The sequence below is a fragment of the Alligator sinensis genome, unplaced genomic scaffold, assembly GCF_000455745.1.
Source record: "Alligator sinensis unplaced genomic scaffold, ASM45574v1 scaffold961_1, whole genome shotgun sequence".
NCBI classification, from domain to species: Eukaryota; Metazoa; Chordata; order Crocodylia; family Alligatoridae; genus Alligator; species Alligator sinensis.
Genome location: NW_005842737.1, coordinates 703,887 through 720,536, shown reverse-complemented (window position 1 = coordinate 720,536; position 16,650 = coordinate 703,887). Strand labels below are relative to the sequence as shown.

The following is a 16,650-nucleotide window of genomic DNA, read 5'->3' as shown; positions in this document are numbered from 1 at the left end:
CTGCTGTGGGGAAGTGGACCTGTGGTTGGGGGTTTCTGGAGCCAGCTTAGTCCCTGTAGCCTGTGTGGGGCAGGAGGGGAAGCAAGAACAAACCGGAGGCTGCTCTGCGTGGGCACAGTCGGGGTGTCAGGGCTGGGCAGACCTTGGGGCTGGGGCAGGGGCACAGTCCTGAGTCTCCCATCATGTGGTGATGTCTGTGCTGCCTCCTTTCCTGCAGGGGCCCGCAGACTGGATGCTGGGGGCAGGTGCCGTGTGCAAGTGCAGGTGAGTGAGAGCATCCCTTGAGCTTTCCCAGGGAGTGATGTTCCTGCAGGCTCTGTCATGGTGCTGTAATAGGCACCCTGCACTGGGATAGAGTTATTGGGGCTCATCTCCAGCTTCGTACCTGTGGAGGTCTGTTAGCCAGACCTGTGGGACTTTGATTCTTCTGCCTCCCTGCTCTTCCACACACAGAAGCCTCTGGCTGCCTCAGTCCCAGGCCAGTACAGGAGACTAGCAGGGCTTTCCCCATACCAGCAGCACCAGGGCTAACCTGTGCATCCTCTTCCCCACCCCACAGGTGCTGGGACCCTGAGCAGAGCTCAGCAGCAGGCTCCTGAGGAGGGGCCTGTTAACCTGCAGCTGCAGAGGACTTCCCCAGGGAGACTGGAGGAGAGGAGCTCCATGACACCTGAGCCAGGCCAAATGCAGAGGCAGCAGAGCAAACCTCCAAAGCAGGGGGAGAGCTTGGAGGTGAGCAGGGCAATAGGTCCGTTTGGGTGTGGGAGTACGGCTGGGGCAGAGCCCAGGAGGAGCCAAGGGTGGTGTAAAGAATTTGGGGTGCAGAGAGGCCCAAAGAGCATCAAGCCTGTGGTGATGGAGGCTGCAAACACACCAAGTTGGCGTTAGCAGGAGCTCCCTCCTAAGTGCAGATAGACAGGGGTGCTAGCACAGGCAGGCCTTGTCAGAGTGCGTGGAGCTGGGGCTCCCTGCCCCTGAAAGTGATACCAAGGCTGTCTCAAAGGACTGAGCAAATACAACATGTTGAGCTGGGTTAAAGTTGACACATGAACTCCTATATCCACAGCTGCATCTACATCATGTTAGCTGAAGATTGGGGAATATTGCACCCTTACCTGTTATAACAAAGCCTGCAATTAGTTGCAATACAGAGCGATTCCAGATAGGGCTGTGGGGGCTGGAAGCAGCTGGAACAGGAGACACTGATTGGTGCAATGCTTGTGACTGCAGCTCCGAGAGGTGTTTGAGGACGTGGCTGTGTATTTCACACGGAAGGAGTGGGAGCTGCTGAAAGATGAAGACAAGGTGCTTTACCAGGACCAGATGCTGAGGAATTTCCAAGCCCTTGTTTCCCTGGGTAAAGCTCTGGTTCTTGCTTCTACCTGGACCTGTGTGAACTGTGAAGTTTAGTGTCTTCCTGTTTTTCAGCAGTCTCAATCTCATGCACCTTTGGCTGATGGTTTAAATCTACTTCCTCCCCAATGCTCTGTCCGTGATCAGACCTCTCTCATATCATATTGATAGATCCTCCTTCATTTGATTCAGCCACCTTCACTTTTGTTTTCCCCATTATTGTAGCTGCTGGTGCTTCCATTTGCAGCAGTTTCTTTGACAACATGATCTCTTTGCCTTCTCAGCACGTTCATATTATCTTCAATTCATTGTGCATAAATTAACTAACAGCTCTTGGGGAATATTTCTAATTTTCCCCTTCACTAGTGCGTCCTGTCCAAACACATGTAACAGTCCTAGCGTACTCAGTTCAGTGCTATCTAAGTGCTTTTTCTCCTCCTTTCGTTATGACCTAGCACAAGTTAATGGAAGTCTTATTAGCCTCAGCTGCTACAACATGTGGATGATGCATTTCCTCAGCTCTTCCTCTAGTGACAGATGTACACGATGGACCCCAGGTACTTCTACCAAAGGGCCACTGGAAGCTTCTGTCCACGTTCCTACCTAACATCTTCACCTCTATAGACCAGAGACTGTGGCTTTGCTGTATTTACATTAAGACCTGTGCTCTCAAGGTCGCTCTGCCATTCTCCAAAATTTTGTTCTCCTTAAAGCTCTCTGTAGATCAGACACCCATCACTGTGATAAGTGGGCTAGGTGCAGAGCCTAGTGAGAACCATTTTTCTTTCCAGAGGATCTCTAATATAGGGCCTTGTTCTTTCTTGTGCACAGGGTTGAGGTACTTACCTTTTACTAGGTTAGTTTGCTTTTCTGATGCTCTTTCCCCGCTGCTTCCCCCAAAAGATTACCACACAACCCATTTATACATTATAGGCTTTCATATGCTACGAAGTGTGTGGGGGTTTTTTGCCTTCTTTTTGTCATTTCCATGACTCCACGAACCTTGGTTTTAGACCTGTCAGTATTTGCCAACCTGTGGACCTATCTCCATTCCTGGGATGTTCATCCCATTGGGCGGGATGCTAGATTCAGTTGCAACTACAGTTGTTATAAAATCATTTTGTCCTGTGCCCTGGTAATGCTGACTTATCCTCTGTCCCAGAAAAATTTCATTGTCAGCCACCTGTCATGGATGCTTTTCATTGCCACGGGTCCTCACTTTAAACCTTCACTGAGAATAAGCTCATTTCCATTCCTTTAACTGGAGTGCCACTAATGAGATAAATGTTATCCATCTGTAAATGTGTCCAATGTTTCTTTATTTTGTTACCTCAAAAACAGTAAAAGCTTTTTGTCTGCTCCCTTGTACATCATTGATCACTGTATCTCCATGCCTATCCTCGCCTTTCCTTGGTGACTGTCAGTTTGGTACCCTTTCTGTACCCTTCCTGTATCCAAACAGGATATCAAGGTCCCACACCTGACTTAATCTGCTGCGTCCAGCAAGGACAAGTGGAGCTCTGGGTCTGTGATGAGGATGATGGGGAAATCTCACGGTCAGAGGACCTGCTGCCAGGTGAGTTGTGGCTGTCCTCTCCACCCAACTCCCCTCTCAGAAATGCTCCTTGCCCAGAGTGCCAGGGCAACCTGGAAACTGCTGACATGCCCTGTGCTGCCATTGCAGGGTGCTGACCTGAAATACAGTACGTTATACTGTAATGTGTCCGGGCAGGTGTTATTCCCTTTCTCTGAAATCCGACGATATGGAAACAAGCAACTTTTCCCTTCTTCTCCCCCTAATTACAGCTGTTCGGGGACAATCAAGTTTGCCATCTTGATTGTTCAGCCCAGATCTGGATTCCCTGGGATACCATGATCTTAAATTTCCATCTTCACTCATTAATATAAGAGTTTATTCCCCAGCCCAAGGTAGCCATACCTCTCTAACAACCTCTCCCAGGACTCAATAGGATTTGTAGTCCCCCATGAAAATCAAGATGAATACCGAAGCTCTGTTTAACCATTAGCTCTGATGATACCGAAGCTCTGTTTAACCATTCCTGTTGGACAGGAGAAAAGCTGGGGCTCTCCTTGGCTTTTCCCGGTCAGGTTGACCTGGAACCCAGGAAGTGTTTCATCATGGTCTCAGGGTGCATTAAATGGCTCCATGGCATGGGTGGGATTCAGAAGCTTTCATGTTGTGAGAGGAAGCAAAAGCCCCATGTTTTACACCTAGGGCCCTAAGTGTCACAAAGCCAAAGACTCAGCACACAGTTCAGGTTCAAGGTCACGCCAAGGCTTTAAGCCTAGTTCAGACCCCTGTGACATACAGGCCAGCTGGGACTGGTCAGCAGAAGAAAGCTCCGTGGGCTCATTCCCTGTACCAGACCGTGACTTGGAAGCAGACAGGATGCACAGCTCTGCTCCTTTCAGAAGAAAGCGACAGCCCTCGCCCTACACACAGGTCCAGGGGACACATGCCCCCCATGCCTCCCCCGGGATGTGCACAGCCTCAGGAGCCATTCCCCCGGGATGAGCCATGTTCTGTCCTGCACCCCGTTCCACTCTACCCGAGCTGGGCAGTGCCTCCCTAGCCCCAACCCCACTCCCTCCCTCACCATGGGGGCTTTGATCTGCCACGCCGACTGCCCCATCCCCCTGGCAGACTTACCAGCTGGATGCGGCTTTCAAAGCTGCCAGGCTGCATGTTGGCAGTCGGATTGGTATCAGCCAATATGGTTTGTTAATAATCAGCTATTGGTATCAGCACAAAACATCTTTATCGGTGCATGTCTACCCACATGTACTTGTCTCAGCAGGGCCCAAGGTGATGGGGCTGACAGCTGGGGCAGAAACCTTGAGAGTCTGACTCTGAGCTCACTTGAGTAGGGAACATTAGCTCAACACAAGGGACCTGCCTTTCCCTCATCCCCAGCATTTTGGGTTTTGGAAAGAAGACCTTGATTGCTTGAGGGAACACAAGGACCAAGGTCCAGGCCTACTCGGGCCCATTCCAGCAGAAGGAATACCAGTCTGCCCCTTGCCAGCCGGGCAGGGACTAATCTGGAGTTTTTCCTCCCCATGTAGGAGGTGCCTGGCTCCTGAACGGAGCTGAGCAGGAGACTCCTCTGGAAGGGTCTGCAAACCTGGAGCCACCATGGACTTCCCTGGGTAGTTTCGGTGAGATGGACTCCTTGAGACCTGAGAAGGAGCAATGTCAGGGGAGACCCCAAAAGCAGATGAAGAATGTAGCAGTGAACCAGGTACTATCTCCAGTTAGGTGTGAGTGTGGAGAAGGGGCAGAACCCAGAAACAGCCCTGGGTGCAGGGAAGAATACGTGTAGATGAGAGACCTAAAGACCCATTGGAACTAAGCACTGCATCCAAGCCAAAGCAGTGAGGAGGGTGTCGGAGGGAAGCAGGAGCTCACTGCCAAGCACAGGAGCAGAACCGAGCCCTGCTCCAAGGTCTGGAAAACCTTTAACTGCCCTTCCTTCCTGGCTCTTCACAAGATAGCGCATACTTGATGTATGCATCAAGAGCTTCACCTGCCTCTCGACCCTGGTTGCTTATCGCCAAATCCATTCTGAAGAACTCCCCCACTGTTTCACCAAATAGGGAAGAACTTCGTGTGCCCCTGAGGCCTGGACAGGCACCTACAGGGGTGGGGAAATGTCTACCATTGTAATAAGTGGTAAGGCCTTCACCCATTTTTTCTCCCTGTCTCAGCACCGGCACATCCACCTGGGAAGGAAGACGCACTGCTGCACTGCATGCAGGAAGAACTTCATCTGCTGGCAAGACCTGTCCCAGCACCAGTGTGTACACAGCGGGGAGCAGCCACACGATGGCACTAAGTGTGGAAAGAGCTTCAGGCAGCCCTCCAATCTGGCCAGGGCGCCCTCCAATCGGGCCAGGCACTGGTGCATGCACACAAGGGAGAAGCCACATAAGTGCTCAGAGTGCAGGAAGAGCTTCACTCGCTCCTCCAGCCTGGCTCAACACCAACGTATCCACACAGGGGAGAAGCCACATCAGTGCTCGGAGTGTGGGAAGACCTTCAACCATTCCAGAAACCTGAGAAGACACTGGCTCATCCACACAGCAGAGAAGCCACATCAGTGTTCAGAGTGTGGGAAGAGCTACACCTGCTCCTCGCATCTGGTCCGGCACCAACTCATCCACACAGGAGAGAAGCCACATCAGTGCTTGGAGTGTGGTAAGAGCTTCGCTCGCTCCTCCAGCCTGGCTCAGCACCACCTTATCCACACAGGGGAGAAGCCATATCAGTGCTTGGAGTGTGGGAAGAGCTTCACTCGTTCCTCCAGCCTGGCTCAGCATCATCATATCCACACAGCAGAGAAGCCACATCAGTGTTCAGAGTGTGGGAAGAGCTACACCTGCTCCTCGCATCTGGTCCGGCACCAACTCATCCACACAGGAGAGAAGCCACATCAGTGCTTGGAGTGTGGTAAGAGCTTCGCTCGCTCCTCCAGCCTGGCTCAGCACCACCTTATCCACACAGGGGAGAAGCCATATCAGTGCTTGGAGTGTGGGAAGAGCTTCACTCGTTCCTCCAGCCTGGCTCAGCATCATCATATCCACACAGCAGAGAAGCCACATCAGTGTTCAGAGTGTGGGAAGAGCTACACCTGCTCCTCTCACCTGATCCGGCACCAGCTCATGCACACAGGAGAGAAGCCACATCAGTGCTCAGAGTGTGGGAAGAGCTTCACCCTATCCTCAGACCTGGCCCGGCACCAGCGTATCCACACAGGGGAGAAACCACATCAGTGCTCGGAGTGTGGGAAGAGCTTTACCCGATCTTCCCACCTTGTCCAGCATCAGCTCAGCCATACAGAAGAGAAGCCACATCAGTGCCCAGAGTGTGGGAAGAGCTTCGCTCACTCCTTCCACCTTGCTCAGCATCAACGTATCCACACAGGGGAGAAGCCATATCATTGCTCACAGTGTGGGAAGAGCTTCATCCGATCCTTCCACCTGGCCCGGCACCAGCTCATCCACACAGAGAAAAAAACACTTTAGTTGCTCAGAGTGTTGGGAAGTGCTTCCCTCACTCCAAACTGGCCCAGCACCAGTGCATGCATAACTGGGAGCATCCGTAACTCTTCCAGCAGTGCTGGAATGGTTTTGGGGAGTCTGTCTGCTCAGTGCCCACCAGTGTCTTCATCCAGGCAAGGAACTCATGCTGGTGGACTGCAGTAAGGGTTTACGCATTGTTCATCCCTTCTAGGGCCCTGTAAAACCCAAAGAGCACAGAGGCTGGCCTCCAAGGTTTGATGAGGGGGAGGGGTTAAAAGGAAATGTCTCATGCAGAGGCCAGCCCAGATGCTCAAGGAACTTGTGAGAAGATGGTCTTTAAATCAGCCCTGGAGCTGTGCCATCCCCATATTCTCTAAAAGCAGGCAGTGCTCCCAGGGGGAGAAGTGCCTTCACAATAGGGTGCTCTCCCTTATGCAACTAACTCTAAATGACACCCAGGGACTTTCTTTGGCAGACTCCCAGCTTTGTCCTCTGTCCTGGTCCCAGAGTACCAGTATGTGAGACTCTTGAATTGCAGGAAGGAGGACGCTTATTGCTGGGGAGGTATTCCCTGTCTTAGACATCCCTGTCCCCCAGTGAAACTAGTTTAAAGCTCTATGTAGGAGATCTGCCAACCTGTAAGAAAACATCCCAGCAAGACCCTATCCTGGAAGTACATATCATGGTCTAGGAAGCTGAGCCCCACACGGTGGCACCAACTACGAAGCTGTGAGTTGACCTCACCATTGCAGTTGCTGAGGTGCTGGCCACAACCGCTGACCGAGAGGAGAGGTTAGAAGACAACTTGTGCCCCCAACCTCTAAGCCTGGCTCCCAGAGCCATGTAGTCAATCATGACCCAACCCAGACTATTCTGGGCCCCATCATTCGTTCCCACATGGATGAGGACCACAGGATAGTAGTCGGTGGGCCTGATTAGGTCTGGAAGCCTCACTGTGACATCCTGAATCCGAGTTCTGGGCCAGCAGCATACCTCCCGTACTGTGGGATCCGGGTGGCAGATGGCTCCCTCAGTTCCTCTCAGGAGGGAGTCACCCATCAGGATGACCCAACGTCGTCTCCTCTGGCTGCCCGGTTGTTCCTCAGCCTGTCTGGTGGTAACTGTGGACATGGTCTCCATTGCTGCACTCTCTTCCGGTGATGCCGGGGCCTCATCCCTGTTCCCCAGCTGCACAGGGGGAGTCGCTTCAGCAGTGTGCCATCTAGTTCTGGAGGTGACTGCCTTTCATCTTTCTGCATCAGGTCCCTCGGGTGATGCCATCCCACTACATGTGCGGTCCTGCAGAGTGGAAGTACCCGTCAATCTCTTCCTCAACCGCCCTGATCCCCTGCAGCCTGATAACCTCTGCCTGGAGTTCCCTAACCTGCCTCTCCAGGGTCTCAAGTTGGGCACACATGGGACAGGTGAGGGGACTTCTGCTTTGTCCACCACCCCCGGGCCTCAGAGCCCTCGCCAGGCAACCCCCACAGACAGGTGGCCAGGGTGCTGCCAACCCATCCAAAGGCCCTGTCTGGGTGCAAGGAGGGTAGTAAAGCACAGGAACAGGCTACTGAGAGAGGTGGTAGATTGTCTTTTCTTGGAAGCTTTTTTTAAGTTCCACCTTGACAAAGCCTTGGCTGGGATGATGAAATTGGGGCTGGTCCTGGTTTAAGCAGGGAGCTGGACTAGATGTGACCTCCTAAGGTCCCTTCCAGCCATCATGTTCTCTGGGTCTGTGAATGCAAATGGCCATCTAGATACAGATGATGCAGGTTCTGACCCAATAGCAAGGGGACAGGCTGTGGAAGATGCCCAGCATGGGCAGTTGGGGCAGGGACCCAGACAGCTGGAGATAGAGCTTCAGTCTACGGAAGGGAGTAGGTGACACAGGGCCCGGCAGGGCCAAGCCTGAACTTGCTGCTCCAGTAGGGTCTTTACCCTATTCCCACCCTCACCTTGGCCTGTGAGGTCTAGAAGGACCTGGGGAAGGGCTGGATGGGCAGGTGGGAGATCAACAGATGGGCCAGTGGGTACTTCAGGACATCTTTCTGACCCTAGCTGATCTTGATCCAGTGGCCCTGCTCCCAGTTCACTATGCTGCACACTCAGCTGGGATCCCTGTCACAGCAGATCAGGCTCATGATCTCTCCAGCATCCAGTGAGTGCTTGGGGGGTGGGGAAGGGGAGTATGAAGCAGTACTGTTCCAAATGTGCAGGGCCCTAATCTCATCCCAGAGCATCTTCCTTGCTCTAACCCACTAGCTGCCCCTCCCCTACTTGTGCTGGGCTGGAACCCAGATATCTGGGCTTTCATCCCCTACCTGACTTGGGGGACATGGCATTGAAGACATCATCGTCCAGGTCCTTGAACCAATTCTCTGCATAGCTGATTGTCTTGGGGGAGACGTCCATGGCGGGGAAGAGGACAGCCTTGTAGTTGAAGTACTGAGCTGACATTGCACCCTGGGACACACAGACAGGTTGGGTGGTCATGTTGGGACTGTGCTTATCCCTAACACAGCAGAGGTGGCAGGAAGTGTGGGGATGGGGTCACTAGAGGGTGCCACATTGCAGACAGCAGGGAGTTCCTGGCCCTGCAGCAGGTCCCTCCATGGTGGTCCCAGCTGTGGAGTGTAACCCCATTCCTACTGGGTGCTTCACCCCATGGAGTGAGCCAGGAGCTGGGACCAAAAGCTGGGCACCCCCTGCATGGCCCAGCCACTCCCCACCTCCCTTTGCTCCATGGTCAAAGCAAAGTCCTGGCGGGGGAGAGGCTGGCAGGGATCAGAAGAGGAGCTGCAGCTCATGGGCAAGGCTTGAGTGCATGACAGTAGGGGGCTCCTGTGACTCCCAGAGACCATCCCCCAAAGGGAGCAGAGGAGCCAGTACAGGGTTGATTCTGGCCAGGCTGAGCTGAGCCAGAAAAGGGTGCATGGGAAGTGCATCTGCTACTCAGTGACTGCAAAGCAGCCAGGGCCACAATCCAGAGCAAGCACAGGTCCACAGGAGAGCTCTGACTTATGGGACTGGTATCCCACCCCAGCCACAGTGCTGCCCTGGGATTCCCTTTGTAGATGACAAGGAAGATTAATGTCTCATTTGCTAACTGCATCCAAGGGAGACATGCATACGTACATTGGAGCAACATCGCCCAAACTTCCCTAAGTCCAACTCAACTCAGATGCAGCCAGGCAGTTATGTGCCTGGGAATGGGGGAGGGGGAAGATTGCAGGTAGGTGGGAAATCTTCGAGAAATGGGGCTGGAAAGGGACCTTCATAGTCCAGCCACTTCTTGAATATGATCTCATCAGAATAACATAGACCTGGTGCGATGCCATCCATGACTGGGCTGTATCCATAGAGGGCTACCAGCTACACAGAAGGGATCAGGTAGGGAAGAAGGGAGGAGATGTAGCTCTCTCTATGTAAAGGAGTGGTATGCCTCCTTGGAGACCCAAATTGGCTTGACAGAAGGGCAACTCAAGAACCTGTGGGTCAAGATATGGGGGGGGGGGATGAGGAGAAGGGAACTTGATGGTAGGCATCTGATACAGACTGCCACACCAGGAAGAGGACCTGGATCTGGAACGTTCAGAGAACTGATGAAGGCTGGACATTCAAGGGACATAGTTAGCATGGGTGACCTGAGTTTTCCTGACATCTGCTGGGAGGAGTGCTCAGCCAGATCTGCCTGGTCACAGGTTTTTGACCTGCAGGGAAGAACTTTAGTACAGAAGGTGAATGGGCCAACCAGGGGGACGGCTTTGTTAGATTTGATTCTAGCCAAAGGAGATGACCTGGTGACAGATCTGAGGATTGAGGGTAATCTGGGAGAGAGCGATCATGAGATGACAGAATTCACTATCCATCATAGGGCGGGGAAGCCAGCCAGTAGGGCAGAGGTGCTTGACTTCAGGAAGGCCGTCTTCAGTGAGCTTAGGAAAATAGTGGGAGAGACCCTATGGGAAGAGGGACTGGAGAGGAAGGGAGTACAGGAAGGGCGGTTGTTCCTCAAAGGAACGATCCTCAGAGCTCAGAAAAGGTCTGTTCCTGAATCCAGGAAAGGTGGTAAAGGGGCTGAGAAGCCCTCTTGGCTTACCAGAGTAGTCATGGATGATCTTTTGAGGTTTCTTCCAGTCCTTCATTTCTATGATTTGAGGTGATGTTGGATTTCTTTGTTGATATCAGCCTTCTGTGAGAGATTGCTTTCGAGGCATGGGAAATATTTAATGTTCTTCAGAGTCTCACTGTAAATCTGAATTAACAGAGCTGAGGTCTGTTCACTAAGAGCCTTGCCACATGCAGGAGCAACTTTCACGCTTGTGCCATGATCTACTCTTTGGGCCAAACAGTGATAGGCTGAAATGGCCCTGTCTCTGTCTCCAGCTCTCAATCTGTGTTCTGATTGGCTGGTATCCCTCCTAGCCTGCAACAAGCCCCCCCCAAATACTGATTGGCTTCTGGGGTCTTACAGCCTCTTTCTTGGTTTGTGTGCTGGTTGGTCCATTTGTGATGTGTTGTGTCAATCAGCTGGTGGAGTGAGGTGAGCCCAAGGGGCACAGTCAGTTCAGCTGCTGAGAGCAGGGAGGAGTGACACAGGGAGACCAAACAGATCATTTGGGATGGGGTTTTGGTTCTGGAGCATGGAGACGTGCCTGGTATTCACAGCCTTTTCCCCATCTTCTCACTGCTGCTGCTACTGAGAGTGAGTGGTTTTGCGGGGGCTGTGCTCCCAGCTGTGGGGCCATTTCCTGCCGAGTGAGGGTGCAGTAGTGCGCACTGCCTACAGTAGTGGCTCAGTGAGGGTTGGAGGTCTGTGGGCTACAGTGCTCAGGAAGATTAGCCCTGGTTCAAAGAGACCAGGACTGTCTGTCACCGTTTAGTTCAAAGAGACATGGGACCCTGGCAGGGAATGTGTGCAGTGGGTACCAGCACACAGGAGATCTGCATCCGCCTCAGCACCTAGCCGGAGTTGCCTCTTCAGCTCACCAGGTAGAGGTCTGTGTTTTTGCTTACTTGTTCAGCTCTGAAAAGTTGTGGCCTCAATCCCTGATTTTATCTGTAGGGTGCTTGGCTTCTATCTGAGGGGGTCTCTGTTCTGTAAGCACTGGCCCAGTTATCAGCTCTTGGCAGCACTGGGATCTCGTGGGCTGGGAGTGGGCAGTGGTTTTTGAGGGCTCTGGGAGTGGATGCAGCAGCATTACAAGAACAGGGGAGGGGCCAGTCTCCTGAGAGCGTGAGCAAGATGGAGGGAAGCCTCCAGTCCATCTTTAGTACAACAGAGTGCAGACAGATGCCAAGGAGTTGCTCAGAGTTGCTGAGAAATTTATCCACACCCATGGTGTATACCTAGTGCTTCCCAGAAACCAAACTAGAGGAGGTGCTGCAGCTTGAGAGAGTCTGCTGCAATACAGTACTCGCCCCCCAGGAGAAAAAGTCAGCCACCACCTGAGCGAGTGCCATAGCTGATCAGCATCAGTAGTTAATCAACGAAGGGAGTATTAGCCCCTGCCCCCAAAATGGCTGCTCACAGCAGTACTGGAGCCAGTGCTATACCTAGACTCCTGGCAGCCCTGGGCAAACTTTTAGTATCGGGCCTCCCCTTCACCAGAGATAATGATTTTTTTGTTGCAGAAGTCTTTAAAGACATTGATACCACAGATATGATAAATAGTTTGTTCTTAATTGATAACATTGCTAGTCCCGTATATGCGCAATATTAAAACTTTTTTGCAATTCAATTTTATTTTTTCCTTTTCAAGCCCCCCTTTCTGGATTCCTACTGGGTATCAGCCCTTTTCTGGGCTGTGGGGGATGGAGGCACTCCCTCTATCAGTTCTGCTAACCGCGGCTTAGCACACTGGCGATGCGTAGGGGGTGCACGCAGGTACATGTGCACCCCCTGAGCGTGGCAGTGCATCCCCTGCAAACAGACACCACCAACACTGCTAGAGGCATCTGCGGGCAGTCGCCACTCGCCACCCCCCGGCGCTGTCACTGCCAGTGACATCTGGGCAGTCCCCAGTCGCCACTGGCCACCACTGCCAGTGGCATCTGTGGGTGGTCACTGACTGCTGGTAGGCACTCACCACCCCCCGCCCTGCCCTCTGCTAGCCACAGTGCTGCAGCTGCCTGCGGGAGCTCACCAGTCCCTGCTGCCACACTCCCGCTGCTGACAGTGCCGCTGCCACCTGCGGGAGCTTGCCGTGCCCCACCCCAGCTTCTGGGGACATGCAGTGTTCATGGCTTAGCAGAATCTCTGCTGCTGCACAGGACCCATGTGAGAGCTGACAGTAGCAGGGCTGGGTCCAGTGGGGCAACGGAGTGGGCCTGCCCCTCCCCTTGAGTCCTGCCCTACTTGGCAGCTCAACTGAGGGGGCTCAACATGCCCAGCACTGTTGGATGAGGCTGCAAGGTGAGGAGGGAGGCGGTGATAGAGAACCAGGTAGTAGAGACATGTGAAAAGTCAGGGTCACCCTCCAGCTCTTGCAGGGCCCATGCTTCCCCTGTGCTGGGTGAGAAGGGATGTGAGTCTGCCAGTCTGGAGAGGAGTTTTCCAATCATAGGGCTAGGCATGGGCTGGACATATCTTGAGCCCAGGACAGAGGTGGGCACATGCTGTAGTGACTGCAGTGTGTACTGCTCCAGAGGACAGGGGAGGGGGGGCAGGGGACCTCTAGCTAGTATGGGCTGTGGCAGTGTGCAGCTGTGTATCTAACAGGTATAAGCAGTGTGACAATGTAGGGGAGTTATCATCAGGGGGGAGGCATGTTCTCTGCAATGGGCAGGTAAATGAACACAGCACTAAAGCTCCTACAGAGATTCATAGATGCTAGGGTCAGAAGGGACCTCAATGGATCATCATGTCTGACCCCCCTGCCTATAGCAGGAAGAAGTGCTGGGGTCATGTGAACCCAGCCAGGTGCTTGTCCAGTCTCAAAGACCCCCAAGCTAGGGGAGAGCACCACCTCCCTTGGAAGCCCGTTCCAGATTCTGGCAACCCTTACTATGAAGAAGTTCTTTTTGATGTCCAACCTAAATCTACTCTATCAACTTGTGGCTGTTGTTCCTGGTTATTCCAAGGGATGCACTGGTAAACAGAAGCATCTCCTATTCCCTGCTGCCCCTCCCACCCATGAATTTGTATACTGCCAGAAGAATCCCCCTTAGGCTTTTCTTGTGGAAGCTGAAAAGGTCCAGGTCCCTCAGCCTTTCCTCATAGGGCCTTCCCTGAAGGCCTCTAACCATGAGTGGCCCTCCTCTGGACCCTCTCAAGTTTGTCCACGTCCCTCTTGAATTGCAGTGCCCAGAATTGGACACAGTGCTCCAGCTGTGGCCTGACCAGTGCCACACAGAGGGGAAGCCTCCTCTGCTCCCTGTGTCCCCGCTCACTCGTTCTTGGAGCTGGCTTTTATTTGCGCCGGGCGGTCTCTCTCTCTGACATCGGCCACCCGTGCCGGCTCCAGCTGCAGATAAGCGCAGGTCCTTCTGGCCCTCAGCGTCCTAAAACGGGTATTTCTCTTTTCTGGGGTTTTTCCTTTGGGGTTGGGTTCCCCCTGTCCTGGGTTCCCCCGTGGGCAGGGTTCCTTGCTCCCCCATGCTTGTACCCCCGGGACAGATGGCTGGGGAATTGGCTCTGAGGCCAGATTCAAAGAGTGGTGGTTGACGGAAGTGAATCATCATGGCACTCCGCTACCAGTGGTGTCCCCCAAGGCTCCGTCCTTGGACCTGTTCTCTTCAAAGTCTTTATCAATGATGTGGATACTGGTCTCAGAAGTGGACTGGCCAAGTTTGCTAATGACAACAAACTTTGGGATAGAGCATCCATACCTGAGGATAGGCTGGTGATCCAGGCTGACTTGGATAGGCTCAAAAAGTGGGCAGATACAAACCTGGTGACATTCAATACCAACAAATGTATGGTACTCCATCTTGGGGGGGAAAAAAACCCCACAGCGTGCCTATAGGCTTGGCAATGCTATGCTGTCTGGCACCATGGCTGAAAGAGACTTGGGGGTCATGAGTGACCACAAGATGAACATGAGCCACCAATGTGATGTCACAGCTGGTAAATCAAACCAAACTCTGGCTTGCATCCATAGATGCTTCTCAAGAAAATCTCAGGATGTCATCCTCCCACTGTACTCGGCCTTGGTGAGGCTGCAGCTGGAGTACTGCATCCAATTCTGGGCTCCACAATTCAAGAAGGATGTGGAGAAGTTTGAGAGTCCAGAGGAGAGCCACACACATGATCAGAGGACAAGGGAATAGGCCTTATAAAGACAGGCTGAGAGCCATGGGACTCTTCAGCCTGGAAAAGCATAGGCTCAGGGGTGACCTGGTGGCAGCCTATAAATACATCAGGGGTGTGCATCAGGATCTGGGGGAACACCTGTTCACCAGAGCACCCCAAGGGATTACGAGGTCCGATGGTCACAAACTTGGCTCCGAGACCGTTTTAGGCTGGACATAAGGACAAACTTCTCTACTGTCCGAGCCCCCAAGGCCTGGAATAGACTCCCTCCAGAGGTGGTGCATGCATTTACTCTGGACTCCTTTTAAAAAGCGTTTGGATGCTTATTTTGCTGAGATCCTTTGACCCTAGGTGACTGCCTGCCCTTGGGGCAAGGGGCTGGACTCAGTGATCTCTTGAGGTCCCTTCCAGCCCTAATGTCTATGAAATCTATGAAAAATATATATTTTTTAAATCAAATTAATGAATGTTTTAGATGTTCACTTTTTAGAATATAATTTGCTATTTTTCTGGTTCTTAGATGGCAAAACCCCTTCCTGAAAGGAGTACTTCCAGGGGCAAGGGGAGGGACGTCTGGTGGCAAAGGTCAGGGGTTAGGGGGCAGGACTTCCAGTCACAAGATGGTGACCAGGGGCGGGGCACCTGTCAAGGGGCGGGGCTACTCATGTGGTCCTTGACAGCTTACCAAAACTGGTCCTCCGCCCAAAATAATTGCCCACCCCTGTTCAAGAACCATATGTGGCCCTACCAATGGTGTGGTAAAAATACATTATGACCTGGGCCTCACTTGAGTAATAACTGTATGAGTCCCTCATGATCCCTTGTGTAAGAAGCACGAGGCCTAACGACTGAGTTGTGGGTTTCTTTTTCCTTCCTGCTTGCTCTGCATTTTGTAACCATACTTGCCTAATGCCCTGAAGTTACACTAAGGTATAAGGTTACTAAAAGACATTAACTTTGCCGCAGTTCCCCTTTTCCTCTGCGCATGCGACAGAACTTTTTGCCGCAGTTCTGCTTTTGAAATACGCATGCACTAAACTTGACAGGGGATACTAACCAATAGCAAACTAAGCCTAGCCCATAAGATAAGATGTAACAACAAGGAAATTGTGGTACTGCCAATAGTTGTATGACACGCTGTAGCCCTTTGTTTATGTAAGCTATAAAAGTGTAACCTCGAGAGAAATTGGGGGTCGACACAGCTTTGAGCATCAGCTCCTCTGTCGACATTGCTTGCGCAATCAATAAACTCATGACGGACCCACCCTGTGTGCGACTCTCTCCTTGAGGTGGAATTGGTCTAGCCTCCAGGGGCACGAAACTAGCCGTTTGGGCAACACAGCCGCTGAAGGCTGCTAAAGCTCCACATCCACGGGATGGATACAAAGGTTTCATGGGTCAAGCCTGGCCCATGGGCCACAGGTTGCTGATACCAGGTCCAAACTACTGGACTGCTTTGGAGTCAACTGGTGGGTATAACTGCTGCCCTGGAGATACCTATAAGAGACCATTAGGCTCCTTTCTGAACCTGGATATTGAAACAGTATTTGACAGAAAAATACTTTGGGGCTGAGAACTGACTGGAAGAAGTTTTGAACTGTGAGCAAAGAACAAACTAGGACAAACAGGACAAACTAGGGCAACTGGTGACAGAAAGGGGGGACAACGCTGAGGTCTTCAATGAGTTATTTGCATCTGTATTCCTAGACACAGACCAAGACAGATCTCCCAATTGGGTCAGAGGAGGGACACCAGCCCACCAACTGTTAGCGCAGACTTAGTGAAGGGGTGCTTGGAGGGGCTGGATGTGTTCAAATCAGCGGGTCCGGATGATCTTCATCCAAGGGTGCTGAAGGAATGGGCCAGTGCCCTAGCACAGTGTTTCTCAACCTTTTAAGTAGCAAGTACCCCCTAACTTCTGAAAATTTTAACAAGTACCCCAACACTCAATTTTCCAGGGGATTTTATATTTACAGACTAATGTGTGCCAGTTACTTTCA

General features: G+C 52.3%; 1 protein-coding gene across 3 annotated transcripts in view; it reads left to right on the top strand.

Annotated features, from left to right (window-relative positions):
• LOC102372589 (zinc finger protein 883-like) overlaps window positions 1–13,334 on the top strand; it is a 13,688-nt gene extending 354 nt beyond the window's left edge. Inside the window, exons 2-7 of one of the 3 annotated variants that reach the window (XM_025216391.1) lie at window positions 218–264; window positions 560–732; window positions 1,231–1,357; window positions 2,816–2,929; window positions 4,441–4,616; window positions 5,083–13,334. In XM_025216391.1, coding sequence (XP_025072176.1) covers window positions 218–264; window positions 560–732; window positions 1,231–1,357; window positions 2,816–2,929; window positions 4,441–4,616; window positions 5,083–6,399 — 1,954 coding nt within the window. In that variant the 3' untranslated portion in view covers window positions 6,400–13,334. Of the gene's footprint in view, window positions 1–217; window positions 265–559; window positions 733–1,230; window positions 1,911–2,815; window positions 2,930–4,440; window positions 4,617–5,082 lie in introns of those variants that run through there. The other 2 variants (XM_025216393.1, XM_025216392.1) reach the window with 2 other exon arrangements.
• Window positions 13,335–16,650: the final 3,316 nt, after the last annotated feature.